Here is a 17,837-nt window from a genome sequence, read left to right as displayed (position 1 = left end):
GAGGGGTAATATGTAATAATAGGAGGGGTAATATGTAATAATAGGAGGGGTAATATGTAATAATAGGAGGGGTAATATGCAATAATAGGAGAGGTAATATGCAATAATAGGAGGGGTAATATGTAATAATAGGAGGGGTAATATGTAATAATAGGAGGGGTAATATGTAATAATAGGAGGGGTAATATGTAATAATAGGAGGGGTAATATGTAATAATAGGAGGGGTAATATATAATAATAGGAGGGGTAATATGGGATAATAGGAGGGGTAATATGTAATAATAGGATGGTTAATATGTAATAATAGGAGGGGTGATATGTAATAATAGGAGGGGTAATATGTAATAATAGGAGGGGTGATATGTAATAATAGGAGGGGTAATATGTAATAATAGGAGGGGTAATATGTAATAATAGGAGGGGTAATATGCAATAATAGGAGGGGTAATATGGGATAATAGGAGGGGTAATATGTAATAGGAGGGGTTATATGGGATATTAGGAGGGGTAATATGGGATAATAGGAGGGGTAATATGTGATAATAGGAGGGGTAATATGTAATAATAGGAGGGGTAATATGTAATAATAGGAGGGGTAATATGTAATAATAGGAGGGGTGATATGTAATAATAGGAGGGGTAATATGTAATAATAGGAGGGGTAATATGTAATAATAGGAGGGGTAATATGCAATAATAGGAGGGGTAATATGGGATAATAGAAGAGGTAATATGCAATAATAGGAGGGGTAATATGTAATAATAGGAGGGGTAATATGTGATAATAGGAGGGGTAATATGTAATAATAGGAGGGGTAATATGTAATAATAGGAGAGGTAATATGGGATAATAGGAGGGGTAATATGTGATAATAGGAGGGGTAATATGTAATAATAGGAGGGGTAATATGTAATAATAGGAGGGGTAATATGTAATAATAGGAGGGGTAATATGTAATAATAGGAGGGGTAATATGCAATAATAGGAGAGGTAATCCTATTAATATTATAAATGTGAAAGTTTGTGGGTTTGTGTGTTTGCATGTTCGGATGTTTGTTCCTCAATCACGGAAAAAACGCTCGATCGATTCGGCTGAAATTTTCCACAAACATAGTCATTACACTCGATTAAACAATAGGCTACTTTTCGTCACAATAGCGCACATACGTTTGTGCCAGGACCCCCACAAAACCCAAACTCACACCACCATCTCTGCAATCTCACACACTTTGGACCATAGCAAGCCACAAAATTCATATTGCCCTCTTCAGCCTCGCCCCTAACCCCACACAATCTCATATACATAGACTTTACCACTTTGCCCCTCACCTTAACGATACTCCAGGAGGTTCTCTTTAACGCTCCGGAGCAGCCATGTTTGCCGACCCCCACCGCTCTGACAATCCGCGACACCGCCCACCCATGTCAATACCCCTAGGCGGTCTAAAAAATGCAAAAATTTTTTTTTTTTTTTTAAAAAAAGTAAAAAAAATATAAAAAAAAATTAAAAAGGATTAAAAATTCAAATCACCCCCTTTTCTCTAGAACACATATAAAAGTACTTAAAAACTGTGAAACACATACATGTTAGGTATCCCCGCGTCCGAAATCGCCCGCTCTACAAAGCTATACAAATATTTTTCCTGTTCGGTAAACGCCGTAGCGGGAAAAATGGTCAAAAGTGCCAAACCGCTGTTTTTTCACTGTTTTGATTCTGATACAAATTTGAATAAAAAGTGATCAAAGCAATAACATTTCCCGAAAATGGTAGAACTACAAAGTACACCCGACCCCGCAAAAAAAGACGCCCCTATACATCCCCGTACACGCACGTATAAAAAAGTTACGGCTGTCGGAATATGGCGACTTTTCAAAAAAAAAGTTTTAAACACAGTTTTGGATTTTTTTTTTAAGGGGTCAAAATGTAACTAAAACCATATAAATTTGGTCTCCCCGGAATCGTAACGAAACACAGAATACAGGGGACATGTCATTTTGGTTGCACAGTGAACGCCGTAAAACCAAAGCCCGTAAGAAAGTCGCAGAAATGCATTTTTTCTTGAAATCCACCCCATTCTGAATTTTTTCCCTGCTTCCCAGTACATTATATAGAATAAATAATGGCGGCATCATGAAGAAAAATTTGTCCCAGGAAAAATTAAGACCTCCTATGGCTCTGGGAGCGGAGAAATAAAAAAGTTATGGGGTTTAGAAGGAGGGGAGTCAAAAACGAAAATCAAAAAATGCCATCGGCGGGAAAGGGTTAACTTCAAATACTTCTGTCCCAAAGTCACTATGTACAGTATATACCAACACCGTATATATAGCAGCGCAAATACAAAGTAACTGCAACACAAAAGTCTCACGGATTCTCTGAATTACAGCAACAACAAGATACAAAGTTACATTTCATATCCCATACCTTATACACAGTACGGAAACCTTACCCCCGCCTGTATATACCCACTGCTACAATCACCGCAGACCAAGTCGCGGGTACCAGCTAGTATGTAATAATAGGAGGGGTAATATGTAATAATTGGAGGGGAAATATGTAATAATAGAAGAGGTAATATGGGATAATAATAGGGGTAATATGTAATAATAGGAGGGGTAATATGTGATAATAGGAGGGGTAATATGTGATAATAGGAGAGGTAATATGTAATAATAGGAGAGGTAATATGTAATAATAGGAGGGGTAATATGTAATAATAGGAGAGGTAATATGTGATAATAGGAGAGGTAATATGTAATAATAGGAGAGGTAATATGTAATAATAGGAGAGGTAATATGTGATAATAGGAGAGGTAATATGTAATAATAGGAGGGGTAATATGTAATAATAGGAGGGGTAATATGTCATAATAAGAGGGGTGATATGTAATAATAGGAGGGGTAATGTGTAATAATAGGAGGGGTAATATGTAATAATAGGAGGGGTAATATGTAATAATAGGAGGGATAATATGGGATAATAGGAGGGGTAATATGTAATAATAGGAGGGGTAATATGTAATAATAGGAGGGATAATATGTAATAATAGGAGGGGGTTATATGGGATAATAGGAGGGGTAATATGGGATAATAGGAGGGGTAATATGGGATAATAGGAGGGGTAATATGTAATAATAGGGGGGGTAATATGTAATAATAGGAGGGGTAATATGGGATAATAGGAGGGGTAATATGGGATAATAGGAGGGGTAATATGGGATAATAGGAGGGGTAATATGGGATAATAGGAGGGGTAATATGTAATAATAGGAGCGGTAATATGTAATAATAGGAGAGGTAATATGTATTAATAGGAGGGGTAATATGTAATAATAGGAGGGGTAATATGTAATAATAGGAGGGGTAATATGTAATAATAGGAGGGGTAATATGTAATAATAGGAGGGGTAATATGTAATAATAGGAGGGGTTATATGGGATAATAGGAGGGGTAACATGGGATAATAGGAGAGGTAATATGTAATAATAGGAGGGGTAATATGTAATAATAGGAGGGGTAATATGGGATAATAGGAGGGGTAATATGGGATAATAGGATGGGTAATATGGGATAATAGGATGGGTAATATGGGATAATAGGAGGGGTAATATGTAATAATAGGAGGGGTAATATGTAATAATAGGAGGGGTAATATGTAATAATAGGAGGGGTAATATGGGATAATAGGAGGGGTAATATGGGATAATAGGATGGGTAATATGTGATAATAGGAGGGGTAATATGTAATAATAGGAGGGGTAATATGTAATAATAGGAGGGGTAATATGTAATAATAGGAGGGGTAATATGTAATAATAGGAGGGGTAATATGTAATAATTAGAGATGAGCGAACACTAAAATGTTCGAGGTTCGAAATTCGATTCGAACAGCCGCTCACTGTTCGAGTGTTCGAATGGGTTTCGAACCCCATTATAGTCTATGGGGAACATAAACTCGTTAAGGGGGAAACCCAAATTCGTGTCTGGAGGGTCACCAAGTCCACTATGACACCCCAGGAAATGATACCAACACCCTGGAATGACACTGGGACAGCAGGGGAAGCATGTCTGGGGGCATAAAAGTCACTTTATTTCATGGAAATCCCTGTCAGTTTGCGATTTTCGCAAGCTAACTTTTCCCCATAGAAATGCATTGGCCAGTGCTGATTGGCCAGAGTACGGAACTCGACCAATCAGCGCTGGCTCTGCTGGAGGAGGCGGAGTCTAAGATAGCTCCACACCAGTCTCCATTCAGGTCCGACCTTAGACTCCGCCTCCTCCGGCAGAGCCAGCGCTGATTGGCCGAAGGCTGGCCAATGCATTCCTATGCGAATGCAGACTTAGCAGTGCTGAGTCAGTTTTGCTCAACTACACATCTGATGCACACTCGGCACTGCTACATCAGATGTAGCAATCTGATGTAGCAGAGCCGAGGGTGCACTAGAACCCCTGTGCAAACTCAGTTCACGCTAATAGAATGCATTGGCCAGCGCTGATTGGCCAATGCATTCTATTAGCCCGATGAAGTAGAGCTGAATGTGTGTGCTAAGCACACACATTCAGCACTGCTTCATCAAGCCAATACAATGCATTAGCCAGTGCTGATTGGCCAGAGTACGGAATTCGGCCAATCAGCGCTGGCTCTGCTGGAGGAGGCGGAGTCTAAGGTCGGACCTGAATGGAGACTGGTGTGGAGCGATCTTAGACTCCGCCTCCTCCAGCAGAGCCAGCGCTGATTGGCCGAATTCCGTACTCTGGCCAATCAGCACTGGCTAATGCATTGTATTGGCGTGATGAAGCAGTGCTGAATGTGTGTGCTTAGCACACACATTCAGCTCTACTTCATCGGGCTAATAGAATGCATTGGCCAGCGCTGATTGGCCGAATTCCGTACTCTGGCCAATCAGCGCTGGCCAATGCATTCTATTAGCGTGAACTGAGTTTGCACAGGGGTTCTAGTGCACCCTCGGCTCTGCTACATCAGATTGCTACATCTGATGTAGCAGTGCCGAGTGTGCATCAGATGTGTAGTTGAGCAAAACTGACTCAGCACTGCTAAGTCTCTGCATTCGCATAGGAATGCATTGGCCAGCCTTCGGCCAATCAGCGCTGGCTCTGCCGGAGGAGGCGGAGTCTAAGGTCGGACCTGAATGGAGACTGGTGTGGAGCGATCTTAGACTCCGCCTCCTCCAGCAGAGCCAGCGCTGATTGGTCGAGTTCCGTACTCTGGCCAATCAGCGCTGGCCAATGCATTCTATTAGCTTGATGAAGCAGAGTGTGCACAAGGGTTCAAGCGCACCCTCGGCTCTGATGTAGCAGAGCTGAGGGTGCACAAGGGTTCAAGTGCACCCTCGGCTCTCCTACATCAGAGCCGAGGGTGCGCTTGAACCCTTGTGCAGCCTCGGCTCTGCTACATCAGAGCCGAGGGTGCGCTTGAACCCTTGTGCACACTCTGCTTCATCAAGCTAATAGAATGCATTGGCCAGCACTGATTGGCCAGAGTACGGAATTCGGCCAATCAGCGCTGGCCAATGCATCCCTATGGGAAAAAGTTTATCTCACAAAAATCACAATTACACACCCGATAGAGCCCCAAAAAGTTATTTTTAATAACATTCCCCCCTAAATAAAGGTTATCCCTAGCTATCCCTGCCTGTACAGCTATCCCTGTCTCATAGTCACAAAGTTCACATTCTCATATGACCCGGATTTGAAATCCACTATTCGTCTAAAATGGAGGTCACCTGATTTCGGCAGCCAATGACTTTTTCCAATTTTTTTCAATGCCCCCGGTGTCGTAGTTCCTGTCCCACCTCCCCTGCGCTGTTATTGGTGCAAAAAAGGCGCCAGGGAAGGTGGGAGGGGAATCGAATTTTGGCGCACTTTACCACGTGGTGTTCGATTCGATTCGAACATGGCGAACACCCTGATATCCGATCGAACATGTGTTCGATAGAACACTGTTCGCTCATCTCTAGTAATAATAGAGGTAATATGTAATAATAGGAGGGGTAATATGTAATAATAGGAGGGGTAATATGGGATAATAGGAGGGGTAATATGTAATAATAGGAGGGGTAATATGGGATAATAGGAGGGGTAATATGGGATAATAGGAGGGGTAATATGGGATAATAGGAGGGGTAATATGGGATAATAGGATGGGTAATATGGGATAATAGGAGGGGTAACATGGGATAATAGGAGGGGTAATATGTAATAATAGGAGGGGTAATATGTAATAATAGGAGGAATAATATGTAATAATAGGAGGGGTAATATGTAATAATAGGAGGGGTAATATGGGATAATAGGAGGGGTAATATGGGATAATAGGAGGGGTAATATGGGATAATAGGAGGGGTAATATGTAATAATAGGAGGGGTAATATGTAATAATAGGAGGGGTAATATGTAATAATAGGAGGGGTAATATGGGATAATAGGAGGGGTAATATGTAATAATAGGAGGGGTAATATGTAATAATAGGAGGGGTAATATGGGATAATAGGAGGGGTAATATGGGATAATAGGAGGGGTAATATGGGATAATAGGATGGGTAATATGGGATAATAGGATGGTTAATATGGGATAATAGGAGGGGTAATATGTAATAATAGGAGGGGTAATATGTAATAATAGGAGGGGTAATATGTAATAATAGGAGGGGTAATATGTAATAATAGGAGGGGTAATATGGGATAATAGGAGGGGTAATATGGGATAATAGGAGGGGTAATATGGGATAATAGGAGGGGTAATATGGGATAATAGGAGGGGTAATATGGGATAATAGGAGGGGTAATATGGGATAATAGGAGGGGTAATGTGTAATAATAGGAGGGGTAATATGTAATAATAGGAGGGGTAATATGTAATAATAGGAGGAATAATATGTAATAATAGGAGGGGTAATATGTAATAATAGGAGGGGTAATATGTAATAATAGGAGGGGTAATATGTAATAATAGGAGGGGTAATATGGGATAATATGAGGGGTAATATGTAATAATAGGAGGGGTAATACGTAATAATAGGAGGGGTAATATGTAATAATAGGAGGGGTAATATGTAATAATAGGAGGGGTAATATGGGATAATAGGATGGGTAATATGGGATAATAGGAGGGGTAATATGGGATAATAGGAGGGGTAATATGTAATAATAGGAGGGGTAATATGTAATAATAGGAGGGGTAATATGGGATAATAGGAGGGGTAATATGGGATAATAGGAGGGGTAATATGGGATAATAGGAGCAGCTGTGTATCTAATCCTATCCTGTGTGATACTGTATACTGAGCTGTATCTAATCCTATCCTGTGTGATACTGTATACTGAGCTGTATCTAATCCTATCCTGTGTGATACTGTATACTGAGCTGTATCTAATCCTGTCCTGTGTGATACTGTATACTGAGCTGTGTATCTAATCCTATCCTGTGTGATACTGTATACTGAGCTGTGTATCTAATCCTGTCCTGTGTGATACTGTATACTGAGCTGTGTATCTAATCCTATCCTGTGTGATACTGTATACTGAGCTGTGTATCTAATCCTATCCTGTGTGATACTGTATACTGAGCTGTGTATCTAATCCTATCCCGTGTGATACTGTATACTGAGCTATGTATCTAACCTATCCCGTGTGATACTGTATACTGAGCTGTGTATCTAATCCTATCCCGTGTGATACTGTATACTGAGCTGTGTATCTATTCCTATCCTGTGTGATACTGTATACTGAGCTGTGTATCTAATCCTATCCTGTGTGATACTGTATACTGAGCTGTGTATCTAATCCTATCCTGTGTGATACTGTATACTGAGCTGTGTATCTAATCCTATCCTGTGTGATACTGTATACTGAGCTGTATCTAATCCTATCCTGTGTGATACTGTATACTGAGCTGTGTATCTAATCCTATCCTGTGTGATACTGTATACTGAGCTGTGTATCTAATCCTATCCTGTGTGATACTGTATACTGAGCTGTATCTAATCCTATCCTGTGTGATACTGTATACTGAGCTGTATCTAATCCTATCCTGTGTGATACTGTATACTGAGATGTGTATCTAATCCTATCCCGTGTGATACTGTATACTGAGCTGTGTATCTAATCCTATCCCGTGTGATACTGTATACTGAGATGTGTATCTAATCCTATCCTGTGTGATACTGTATACTGAGCTGTGTATCTAATCCTATCCTGTGTGATACTGTATACTGAGCTGTGTATCTAATCCTATCCTGTGTGATACTGTATACTGAGCTGTGTATCTAATCCTATCCTGTGTGATACTGTATACTGAGCTGTGTATCTAATCCTATCCTGTGTGATACTGTATACTGAGCTGTATCTAATCCTATCCTGTGTGATACTGTATACTGAGCTGTATCTAATCCTATCCTGTGTGATACTGTATACTGAGCTGTGTATCTAATCCTATCCTGTGTGATACTGTATACTGAGCTGTGTATCTAATCCTATCCTGTGTGATACTGTATACTGAGCTGTATCTAATCCTATCCTGTGTGATACTGTATACTGAGCCGTGTATCTAATTCTATCCTGTGTGATACTGTATACTGAGCCATGTATCTAATCCTATCCTGTGTGATACTGTATACTGAGCCGTGTATCTAATCCTATCCTGTGTGATACTGTATACTGAGCTGTATCTAATCCTGTCCTGTGTGATACTGTATACTGAACCGTGTATCTAATCCTATCCTGTGTGATACTGTATACTGAGCTGTGTATCTAATCCTATCCTGTGTGATACTGTATACTGAGCTGTGTATCTAATCCTATCCTGTGTGATAATGTATACTGAGCTGTGTATCTAATCCTATCCTGTGTGATACTGTATACTGAGCCGTGTATCTAATCCTATCCTGTGTGATACTGTATACTGAGCTGTGTATCTAATCCTATCCTGTGTGATACTGTATACTGAGCTGTATCTAATCCTATCCTGTGTGATACTGTATACTGAGCTGTGTATCTAATCCTATCCTGTGTGATACTGTATACTGAGCTGTATCTAATCCTGTCCTGTGTGATACTGTATACTGAGCCGTGTATCTAATCCTATCCTGTGTGATACTGTATACTGAGCTGTGTATCTAATCCTATCCTGTGTGATACTGTATACTGAGCTGTGTATCTAATCCTATCCTGTGTGATACTGTATACTGAGCTGTGTATCTAATCCTATCCTGTGTGATACTGTATACTGAGCTGTGTATCTAATCCTATCCTGTGTGATACTGTATACTGAGCTGTATCTAATCCTATCCTGTGTGATACTGTATACTGAGCCGTGTATCTAATCCTATCCTGTGTGATACTGTATACTGAGCTGTGTATCTAATCCTCTCCTGTGTGATACTGTATACTGAGCTGTATCTAATCCTATCCTGTGTGATACTGTATACTGAGCCGTGTATCTAATCCTATCCTGTGTGATACTGTATACTGAGCTGTGTATCTAATCCTATCCTGTGTGATACTGTATACTGAGCTGTGTATCTAATCCTATCCTGTGTGATACTGTATACTGAGCCGTGTATCTAATCCTATTCTGTGTGATACTGTATACTGAGCTGTGTATCTAATCCTATCCTGTGTGATACTGTATACTGCGCTGTGTATCTAATCCTATCCTGTGTGATACTGTATACTGCGCTGTGTATCTAATCCTATCCTGTGTGATACTGTATACTGAGCTGTATCTAATCCTATCCTGTGTGATACTGTATACTGAGCCGTGTATCTAATCCTATCCTGTGTGATACTGTATACTGAGCTGTGTATCTAATCCTATCCTGTGTGATACTGTATACTGAGCCGTGTATCTAATCCTATCCTGTGTGATACTGTATACTGAGCTGTATCTAATCCTATCCTGTGTGATACTGTATACTGAGCCGTGTATCTAATCCTATCCTGTGTGATACTGTATACTGAGCCGTGTATCTAATCCTATCCTGTGTGATACTGTATACTGAGCTGTATCTAATCCTATCCTGTGTGATACTGTATACTGAGCCGTGTATCTAATCCTATCCTGAGTGATACTGTATACTGAGCTGTGTATCTAATCCTATCCTGTGTGATACTGTATACTGAGCCGTGTATCTAATCCTATCCTGTGTGATACTGTATACTGAGCCGTGTATCTTATCCTATCCTGTGTGATACTGTATACTGAGCCGTGTATCTTATCCTATCCTGTGTGATACTGTATACTGAGCCGTGTATCTAATCCTATCCTGTGTGATACTGTATACTGAGCTGTGTATCTAATCCTATCCTGTGTGATACTGTATACTGAGCTGTATCTAATCCTATCCTGTGTGATACTGTATACTGAGCTGTGTATCTAATCCTATCCTGTGTGATACTGTATACTGAGCTGTATCTAATCCTATCCTGTGTGATACTGTATACTGAGCTGTATCTAATCCTATCCTGTGTGATACTGTATACTGAGATGTGTATCTAATCCTATCCCGTGTGATACTGTATACTGAGCTGTGTATCTAATCCTATCCCTGTGTGATACTGTATACTGAGATGTGTATCTAATCCTATCCCGTGTGATACTGTATACTGAGCTGTGTATCTAATCCTATCCTGTGTGATACTGTATACTGAGCTGTGTATCTAATCCTATCCTGTGTGATACTGTATACTGAGCTGTGTATCTAATCCTATCCTGTGTGATACTGTATACTGAGCTGTGTATCTAATCCTATCCTGTGTGATACTGTATACTGAGCTGTATCTAATCCTATCCTGTGTGATACTGTATACTGAGCTGTATCTAATCCTATCCTGTGTGATACTGTATACTGAGCTGTATCTAATCCTATCCTGTGTGATACTGTATACTGAGCCGTGTATCTAATCCTATCCTGTGTGATACTGTATACTGAGCCGTGTATCTAATCCTATCCTGTGTGATACTGTATACTGAGCTGTGTAGCTAATCCTATCCTGTGTGATACTGTATACTGAGCTGTGTATCTAATCCTATCCTGTGTGATACTGTATACTGAGCTGTGTATCTAATCCTATCCTGTGTGATACTGTATACTGAGCTGTATCTAATCCTATCCTGTGTGATACTGTATACTGAGCCGTGTATCTAATCCTATCCTGTGTGATACTGTATACTGAGCTGTGTATCTAATCCTATCCTGTGTGATACTGTATACTGAGCTGTGTATCTAATCCTATCCTGTGTGATACTGTATACTGAGCCGTGTATCTAATCCTATCCTGTGTGATACTGTATACTGAGCCGTGTATCTAATCCTATCCTGTGTGATACTGTATACTGAGCCGTGTATCTAAGCCTATCCTGTGTGATACTGTATACTGAGCTGTATCTAATCCTATCCTGTGTGATACTGTATACTGAGCTGTGTATCTAATCCTATCCTGTGTGATACTGTATACTGAGCCGTGTATCTAATCCTATCCTGTGTGATACTGTATACTGAGCTGTATCTAATCCTATCCTGTGTGATACTGTATACTGAGCTGTGTATCTAATCCTATCCTGTGTGATACTGTATACTGAGCCGTGTATCTAATCCTATCCTGTGTGATACTGTATACTGAGCTGTATCTAATCCTATCCTGTGTGATACTGTATACTGAGCTGTGTATCTAATCCTATCCTGTGTGATACTGTATACTGAGCTGTATCTAATCCTATCCTGTGTGATACTGTATACTGAGCCGTGTATCTAATCCTATCCTGTGTGATACTGTATACTGAGCTGTGTATCTAATCCTATCCTGTGTGATACTGTATACTGAGCTGTATCTAATCCTATCCTGTGTGATACTGTATACTGAGCCGTGTATCTAATCCTATCCTGTGTGATACTGTATACTGAGCTGTGTATCTAATCCTATCCTGTGTGATACTGTATACTGCGCTGTGTATCTAATCCTATCCTGTGTGATACTGTATACTGCGCTGTGTATCTAATCCTATCCTGTGTGATACTGTATACTGAGCTGTATCTAATCCTATCCTGTGTGATACTGTATACTGAGCCGTGTATCTAATCCTATCCTGTGTGATACTGTATACTGAGCTGTATCTAATCCTATCCTGTGTGATACTGTATACTGAGCTGTATCTAATCCTATCCTGTGTGATACTGTATACTGAGCCGTGTATCTAATCCTATCCTGTGTGATACTGTATACTGAGCCGTGTATCTAATCCTATCCTGTGTAATACTGTATACTGAGCTGTGTATCTAATCCTATCCTGTGTGATACTGTATACTGAGCTGTATCTAATCCTATCCTGTGTGATACTGTATACTGAGCCGTGTATCTAATCCTATCCTGTGTGATACTGTATACTGAGCTGTATCTAATCCTATCCTGTGTGATACTGTATACTGAGCTGTGTATCTAATCCTATCCTGTGTGATACTGTATACTGAGCCGTGTATCTAATCCTATCCTGTGTGATACTGTATACTGAGCCGTGTATCTAATTCTATCCTGTGTGATACTGTATACTGAGCCGTGTATCTAATCCTATCCTGAGTGATACTGTATACTGAGCTGTGTATCTAATCCTATCCTGTGTGATACTGTATACTGAGCTGTGTATCTAATCCTATCCTGTGTGATACTGTATACTGAGCCGTGTATCTTATCCTATCCTGTGTGATACTGTATACTGAGCCGTGTATCTAATCCTACCCTGTGTGATACTGTATACTGAGCTGTATCTAATCCTATCCTGTGTGATACTGTATACTGAGCTGTGTATCTAATCCTATCCTGTGTGATACTGTATACTGAGCTGTGTATCTAATCCTCTCCTGTGTGATACTGTATACTGAGCTGTGTATCTAATCCTATCCTGTGTGATACTGTATACTGAGCGGTGTATCTAATCCTATCCTGTGTGATACTGTATACTGAGCTGTGTATCTAATCCTATCCTGTGTGATACTGTATACTGAGCTGTATCTAATCCTATCCTGTGTGATACTGTATACTGAGCTGTGTATCTAATCCTATCCTGTGTGATACTGTATACTGAGCTGTGTATCTAATCCTACCCTGTGTGATACTGTATACTGAGCTGTATCTAATCCTATCCTGTGTGATACTGTATACTGAGCTGTGTATCTAATCCTATCCTGTGTGATACTGTATACTGAGCTGTATCTAATCCTATCCTGTGTGATACTGTATACTGAGCCGTGTATCTAATCCTATCCTGTGTGATACTGTATACTGAGCTGTGTATCTAATCCTATCCTGTGTGATACTGTATACTGAGCTGTATCTAATCCTATCCTGTGTGATACTGTATACTGAGCTGTGTATCTAATCCTATCCTGTGTGATACTGTATACTGAGCCGTGTATCTAATCCTATCCTGTGTGATACTGTATACTGAGCTGTATCTAATCCTATCCCGTGTCACCCCCTGCTGCCTGACGTCATACACTGTGAGTCATGTGAAAGTCATTGTACACTCCATGTAATGTGACTGTGGAGAATCTCGGACCCCGGGGGAGGGGGCGCCGCTTCTTGCAGAGACCCTGGGATGTTTCTTCCCCACAAGATGCTGGGTAGGATCCTGACACCCTGCAGTGTAAGAGTTAATGTCCCCTTGTGCTATACTCTGATAGAGTCCCTGCACCCCCCCCCCCCATAGTTGTAATCGCTCGGGTGATGGCCCCTGCAGTGTAAGGGTTAATGGCAGGCTCTGTAATGGTGTAAGGGGTTAATGTCCCTGTATATTATATTGTTATAAAGCCGTATTCCGCCTCTTCCTCACTGATTGCTCCGATCACTGGGGTCCTGGCCCCCGGCAGTCACAGCACAGATTGCTCCGATCACTGGGGTCCTGGCCCCCGGCAGTCACAGCACTGATTGCTCCGATCACTGGGGTCCTGGCCCCTGGCAGTCACAGCACAGATTGCTCCGATCACTGGGGTCCTGGCCCCCGGCAGTCACAGCACAGATTGCTCCGATCACTGGGGTCCTGGCCCCCGGCAGTCACAGCACAGATTGCTCCGATCACTGGGGTCCTGGCCCCCGGCAGTCACAGCACAGATTGCTCCGATCACTGAGGTCCTGGCCCCCGGCAGTCACAGCACAGATTGCTCCGATCACTGGGGTCCTGGCCCCTGGCAGTCACAGCACAGATTGCTCCGATCACTGGGGTCCTGGCCCCCGGCAGTCACAGCACAGATTGCTCCGATCACTGGGGTCCTGGCCCCCGGCAGTCACAGCACTGATTGCTCCGATCACTGGGGTCCTGGCCCCCGGCAGTCACAGCACAGATTGCTCCGATCACTGGGGTCCTGGCCCCCGGCAGTCACAGCACAGATTGCTCCGATCACTGGGGTCCTGGCCCCCGGCAGTCACATCACTAATCGCTCTGATTATTCGGGTCCCGGCCCCGGCCATCACACCAGAGGGACCTTCACTTACCTGTGGGGTGTCCACCAACATGCTCCTCCGAAACCGCCCTCTCCGGATTTCCATCTCCAGTGCAGAACATCGCGCCACGGTGACTCGACTGCGGTGGTTACGACAAAACATGATGGGACTGGAGCGACCTAGAAAGAGGGACGATCAGGATCCAAACTTCTAGAGGAGACTCCTGGGAATTCCAGAGGGGATTATTGAGTGCGGAGCAGAGACGGTCAGCCTCCGCCCCTCAGCCAGGGACTACTCCTCCCACACACTCACCTCGTACCTGCCAGGCCCTCCTCCAGAAAGGGATGGGGAGCCTGCACAACCACCCACACACAGCACTGCCAGCCAGAAGGCAAGATACAGCCTGTGATATGTGTCCTCTCCTGATATCTGTCACTATTCACTGCTATGAAGGAATGTATGCATGCTACATGTGTGAGATTACACTGCAAGAATGTCTGTATTACATGTGTGATATCACACTGTAAGAGTGTCTGTATTACATGTGTGATATCACACTGCAAGAGTGTCTGTATTACATGTGTGATATCACACTGTAAGAGTGTCTGTATTACATGTGTGATATCACACTGTAAGAGTGTCTGTATTACATGTGTGATATTACACTGCAAGAGTGTCTGTATTACATGTGTGATATTACACTGCAAGAATGTCTGTATTACATGTGTGATATTACACTGCAGGAGTGTCTGTATTACATGTGTGATATCACACTGCAAGAGTGTCTGTATTACATGTGTGATATTACACTGCAAGAGTGTCTGTATTACATGTGTGATATCACACTGCAAGAGTGTCTGTATTACATGTGTGATATCACACTGTAAGAGTGTCTGTATTACATGTGTGATATCACACTGTAAGAGTGTCTGTATTACATGTGTGATATTACACTGCAAGAGTGTCTGTATTACATGTGTGATATTACACTGCAAGAATGTCTGTATTACATGTGTGATATTACACTGCAGGAGTGTCTGTATTACATGTGTGATATCACACTGCAAGAGTGTCTGTATTACATGTGTGATATTACACTGCAAGAGTGTCTGTATTACATGTGTGATATCACACTGCAAGAGTGTCTGTATTACATGTGTGATATTACACTGCAAGAGTGTCTGTATTACATGTGTGATATCACACTGCAAGAGTGTCTGTATTACATGTGTGATATTACACTGCAAGAGTGTCTGTATTACATGTGTGATATCACACTGCAAGAGTGTCTGTATTACATGTGTGATATCACACTGCAAGAGTGTCTGTATTACATGTGTGATATCACACTGCAAGAGTGTCTGTATTACATGTGTGATATCACACTGCAAGAGTGTCTGTATTACATGTGTGATATCACACTGTAAGAGTGTCTGTATTACATGTGTGATATCACACTGCAAGAGTGTCTGTATTACATGTGTGATATCACACTGCAAGAGTGTCTGTATTACATGTGTGATATCACACTGCAAGAGTGTATTACATGTGTGATATCACACTGCAAGAGTGTCTGTATTACATGTGTGATATCTCACTGAAAGAGTGTCTGTATTACATGTGTGATATCACACTGCAAGAGTGTCTGTATTACATGTGTGATATTACACTGCAAGAGTGTCTGTATTACATGTGTGATATTACACTGCAAGAGTGTCTGTATTACATGTGTGATGTTACACTGCAAGAGTGTCTGTATTACATGTGTTATTACACTGTAAGAGTGTCTGTATTACTTGTGTGATGTTACACTGCAAGAGTGTCTGTATTACATGTGTTATTACACTGTAAGAGTGTCTGTATTACTTGTGTGATGTTACACTGCAAGGGTGCATGCACACTGAGTAACGCCGGGCGTGTATGAGAGCCGTACACGCCGGCGTTACAGCAGGGCTGCTGAACACTTCCCATTCACTTCAATGGGAGCGCTCGTAAACGTCGCTGTTACGAGCGCTCCCATTGAAGTGAATGGGAAGTGTTCGGCAGTCTGCTGTAATGCCGGCGTGTACGGCTCTCATACACGCCCGGCCTTACTCAGTGTGCATGCACCCCAAGAGTGTCTGAATTACATGTGTGATATCACACTGCAAGAGTGTCTGTATTACATGTGTGATATTACACTGCAAGAGTGTCTGTATTACATGTGTGTTATTACACTGCAAGAGTGTCTGTATTACATGTGTTATTACACTGTAAGAGTGTCTGTATTACATGTGTGATATTACACTGAAAGAGTGTCTGTATTACATGTGTGTTATTACACTGCAAGAGTGTCTGTATTACATGTGTTATTACACTGTAAGAGTGTCTGTATTACATGTATGATATCACACTGCAAGAGTGTCTGTATTACATGTGTGTTATTACACTGTAAGAGTGTCTGTATTACATGTGTGATATTACACTGCAAGAATGTCTGTATTACATGTGTGATATTACACTGCAGGAGTGTCTGTATTACATGTGTGATATCACACTGCAAGAGTGTCTGTATTACATGTGTGATATCACACTGCAGGAGTGTCTGTATTACATGTGTGATATCACACTGCAAGAGTGTCTGTATTACATGTGTGATATCACACTGCAAGAGTGTCTGTATTACATGTGTGATATTACACTGCAAGAGTGTCTGTATTACATGTGTGTTATTACACTGTAAGAGTGTCTGTATTACATGTGTGATATTACACTGCAAGAATGTCTGTATTACATGTGTGATATTACACTGCAGGAGTGTCTGTATTACATGTGTGATATCACACTGCAAGAGTGTCTGTATTACATGTGTGATATTACACTGCAGGAGTGTCTGTATTACATGTGTGATATCACACTGCAAGAGTGTCTGTATTACATGTGTGATATCACACTGTAAGAGTGTCTGTATTACATGTGTGATATTACACTGCAAGAATGTCTGTATTACATGTGTGATATTACACTGCAGGAGTGTCTGTATTACATGTGTGATATCACACTGCAAGAGTGTCTGTATTACATGTGTGATATTACACTGCAAGAGTGTCTGTATTACATGTGTGATATCACACTGCAAGAGTGTCTGTATTACATGTGTGATATCACACTGTAAGAGTGTCTGTATTACATGTGTGATATCACACTGTAAGAGTGTCTGTATTACATGTGTGATATTACACTGCAAGAGTGTCTGTATTACATGTGTGATATTACACTGCAAGAATGTCTGTATTACATGTGTGATATTACACTGCAGGAGTGTCTGTATTACATGTGTGATATCACACTGCAAGAGTGTCTGTATTACATGTGTGATATTACACTGCAAGAGTGTCTGTATT

The 17,837-nt window shown here is 41.4% G+C and overlaps 1 protein-coding gene across 2 annotated transcripts in view; it reads right to left on the bottom strand.

Annotated features, from left to right (window-relative positions):
* RTKN (rhotekin) overlaps positions 1-14,677 on the bottom strand; it is a 61,107-nt gene extending 46,430 nt beyond the window's left edge. For both annotated transcript variants that reach the window (XM_075261270.1, XM_075261275.1), the window contains exon 1: positions 14,506-14,677. In XM_075261270.1, the coding sequence (XP_075117371.1) occupies positions 14,506-14,616 (111 nt within the window). In that variant the 5' untranslated portion in view covers positions 14,617-14,677. The remainder of the gene's footprint in view (positions 1-14,505) is intronic.
* Between the last annotated feature and the right edge of the window lie 3,160 nt (positions 14,678-17,837).

This window comes from Leptodactylus fuscus, unplaced genomic scaffold (genome assembly GCF_031893055.1).
Source record: "Leptodactylus fuscus isolate aLepFus1 unplaced genomic scaffold, aLepFus1.hap2 HAP2_SCAFFOLD_102, whole genome shotgun sequence".
In the NCBI taxonomy this organism is placed as follows: Eukaryota; Metazoa; Chordata; class Amphibia; order Anura; family Leptodactylidae; genus Leptodactylus; species Leptodactylus fuscus.
The sequence above is the reverse complement of the archived record's forward strand: the minus strand, read 5'-3'. Positions and strand labels throughout refer to the sequence as shown.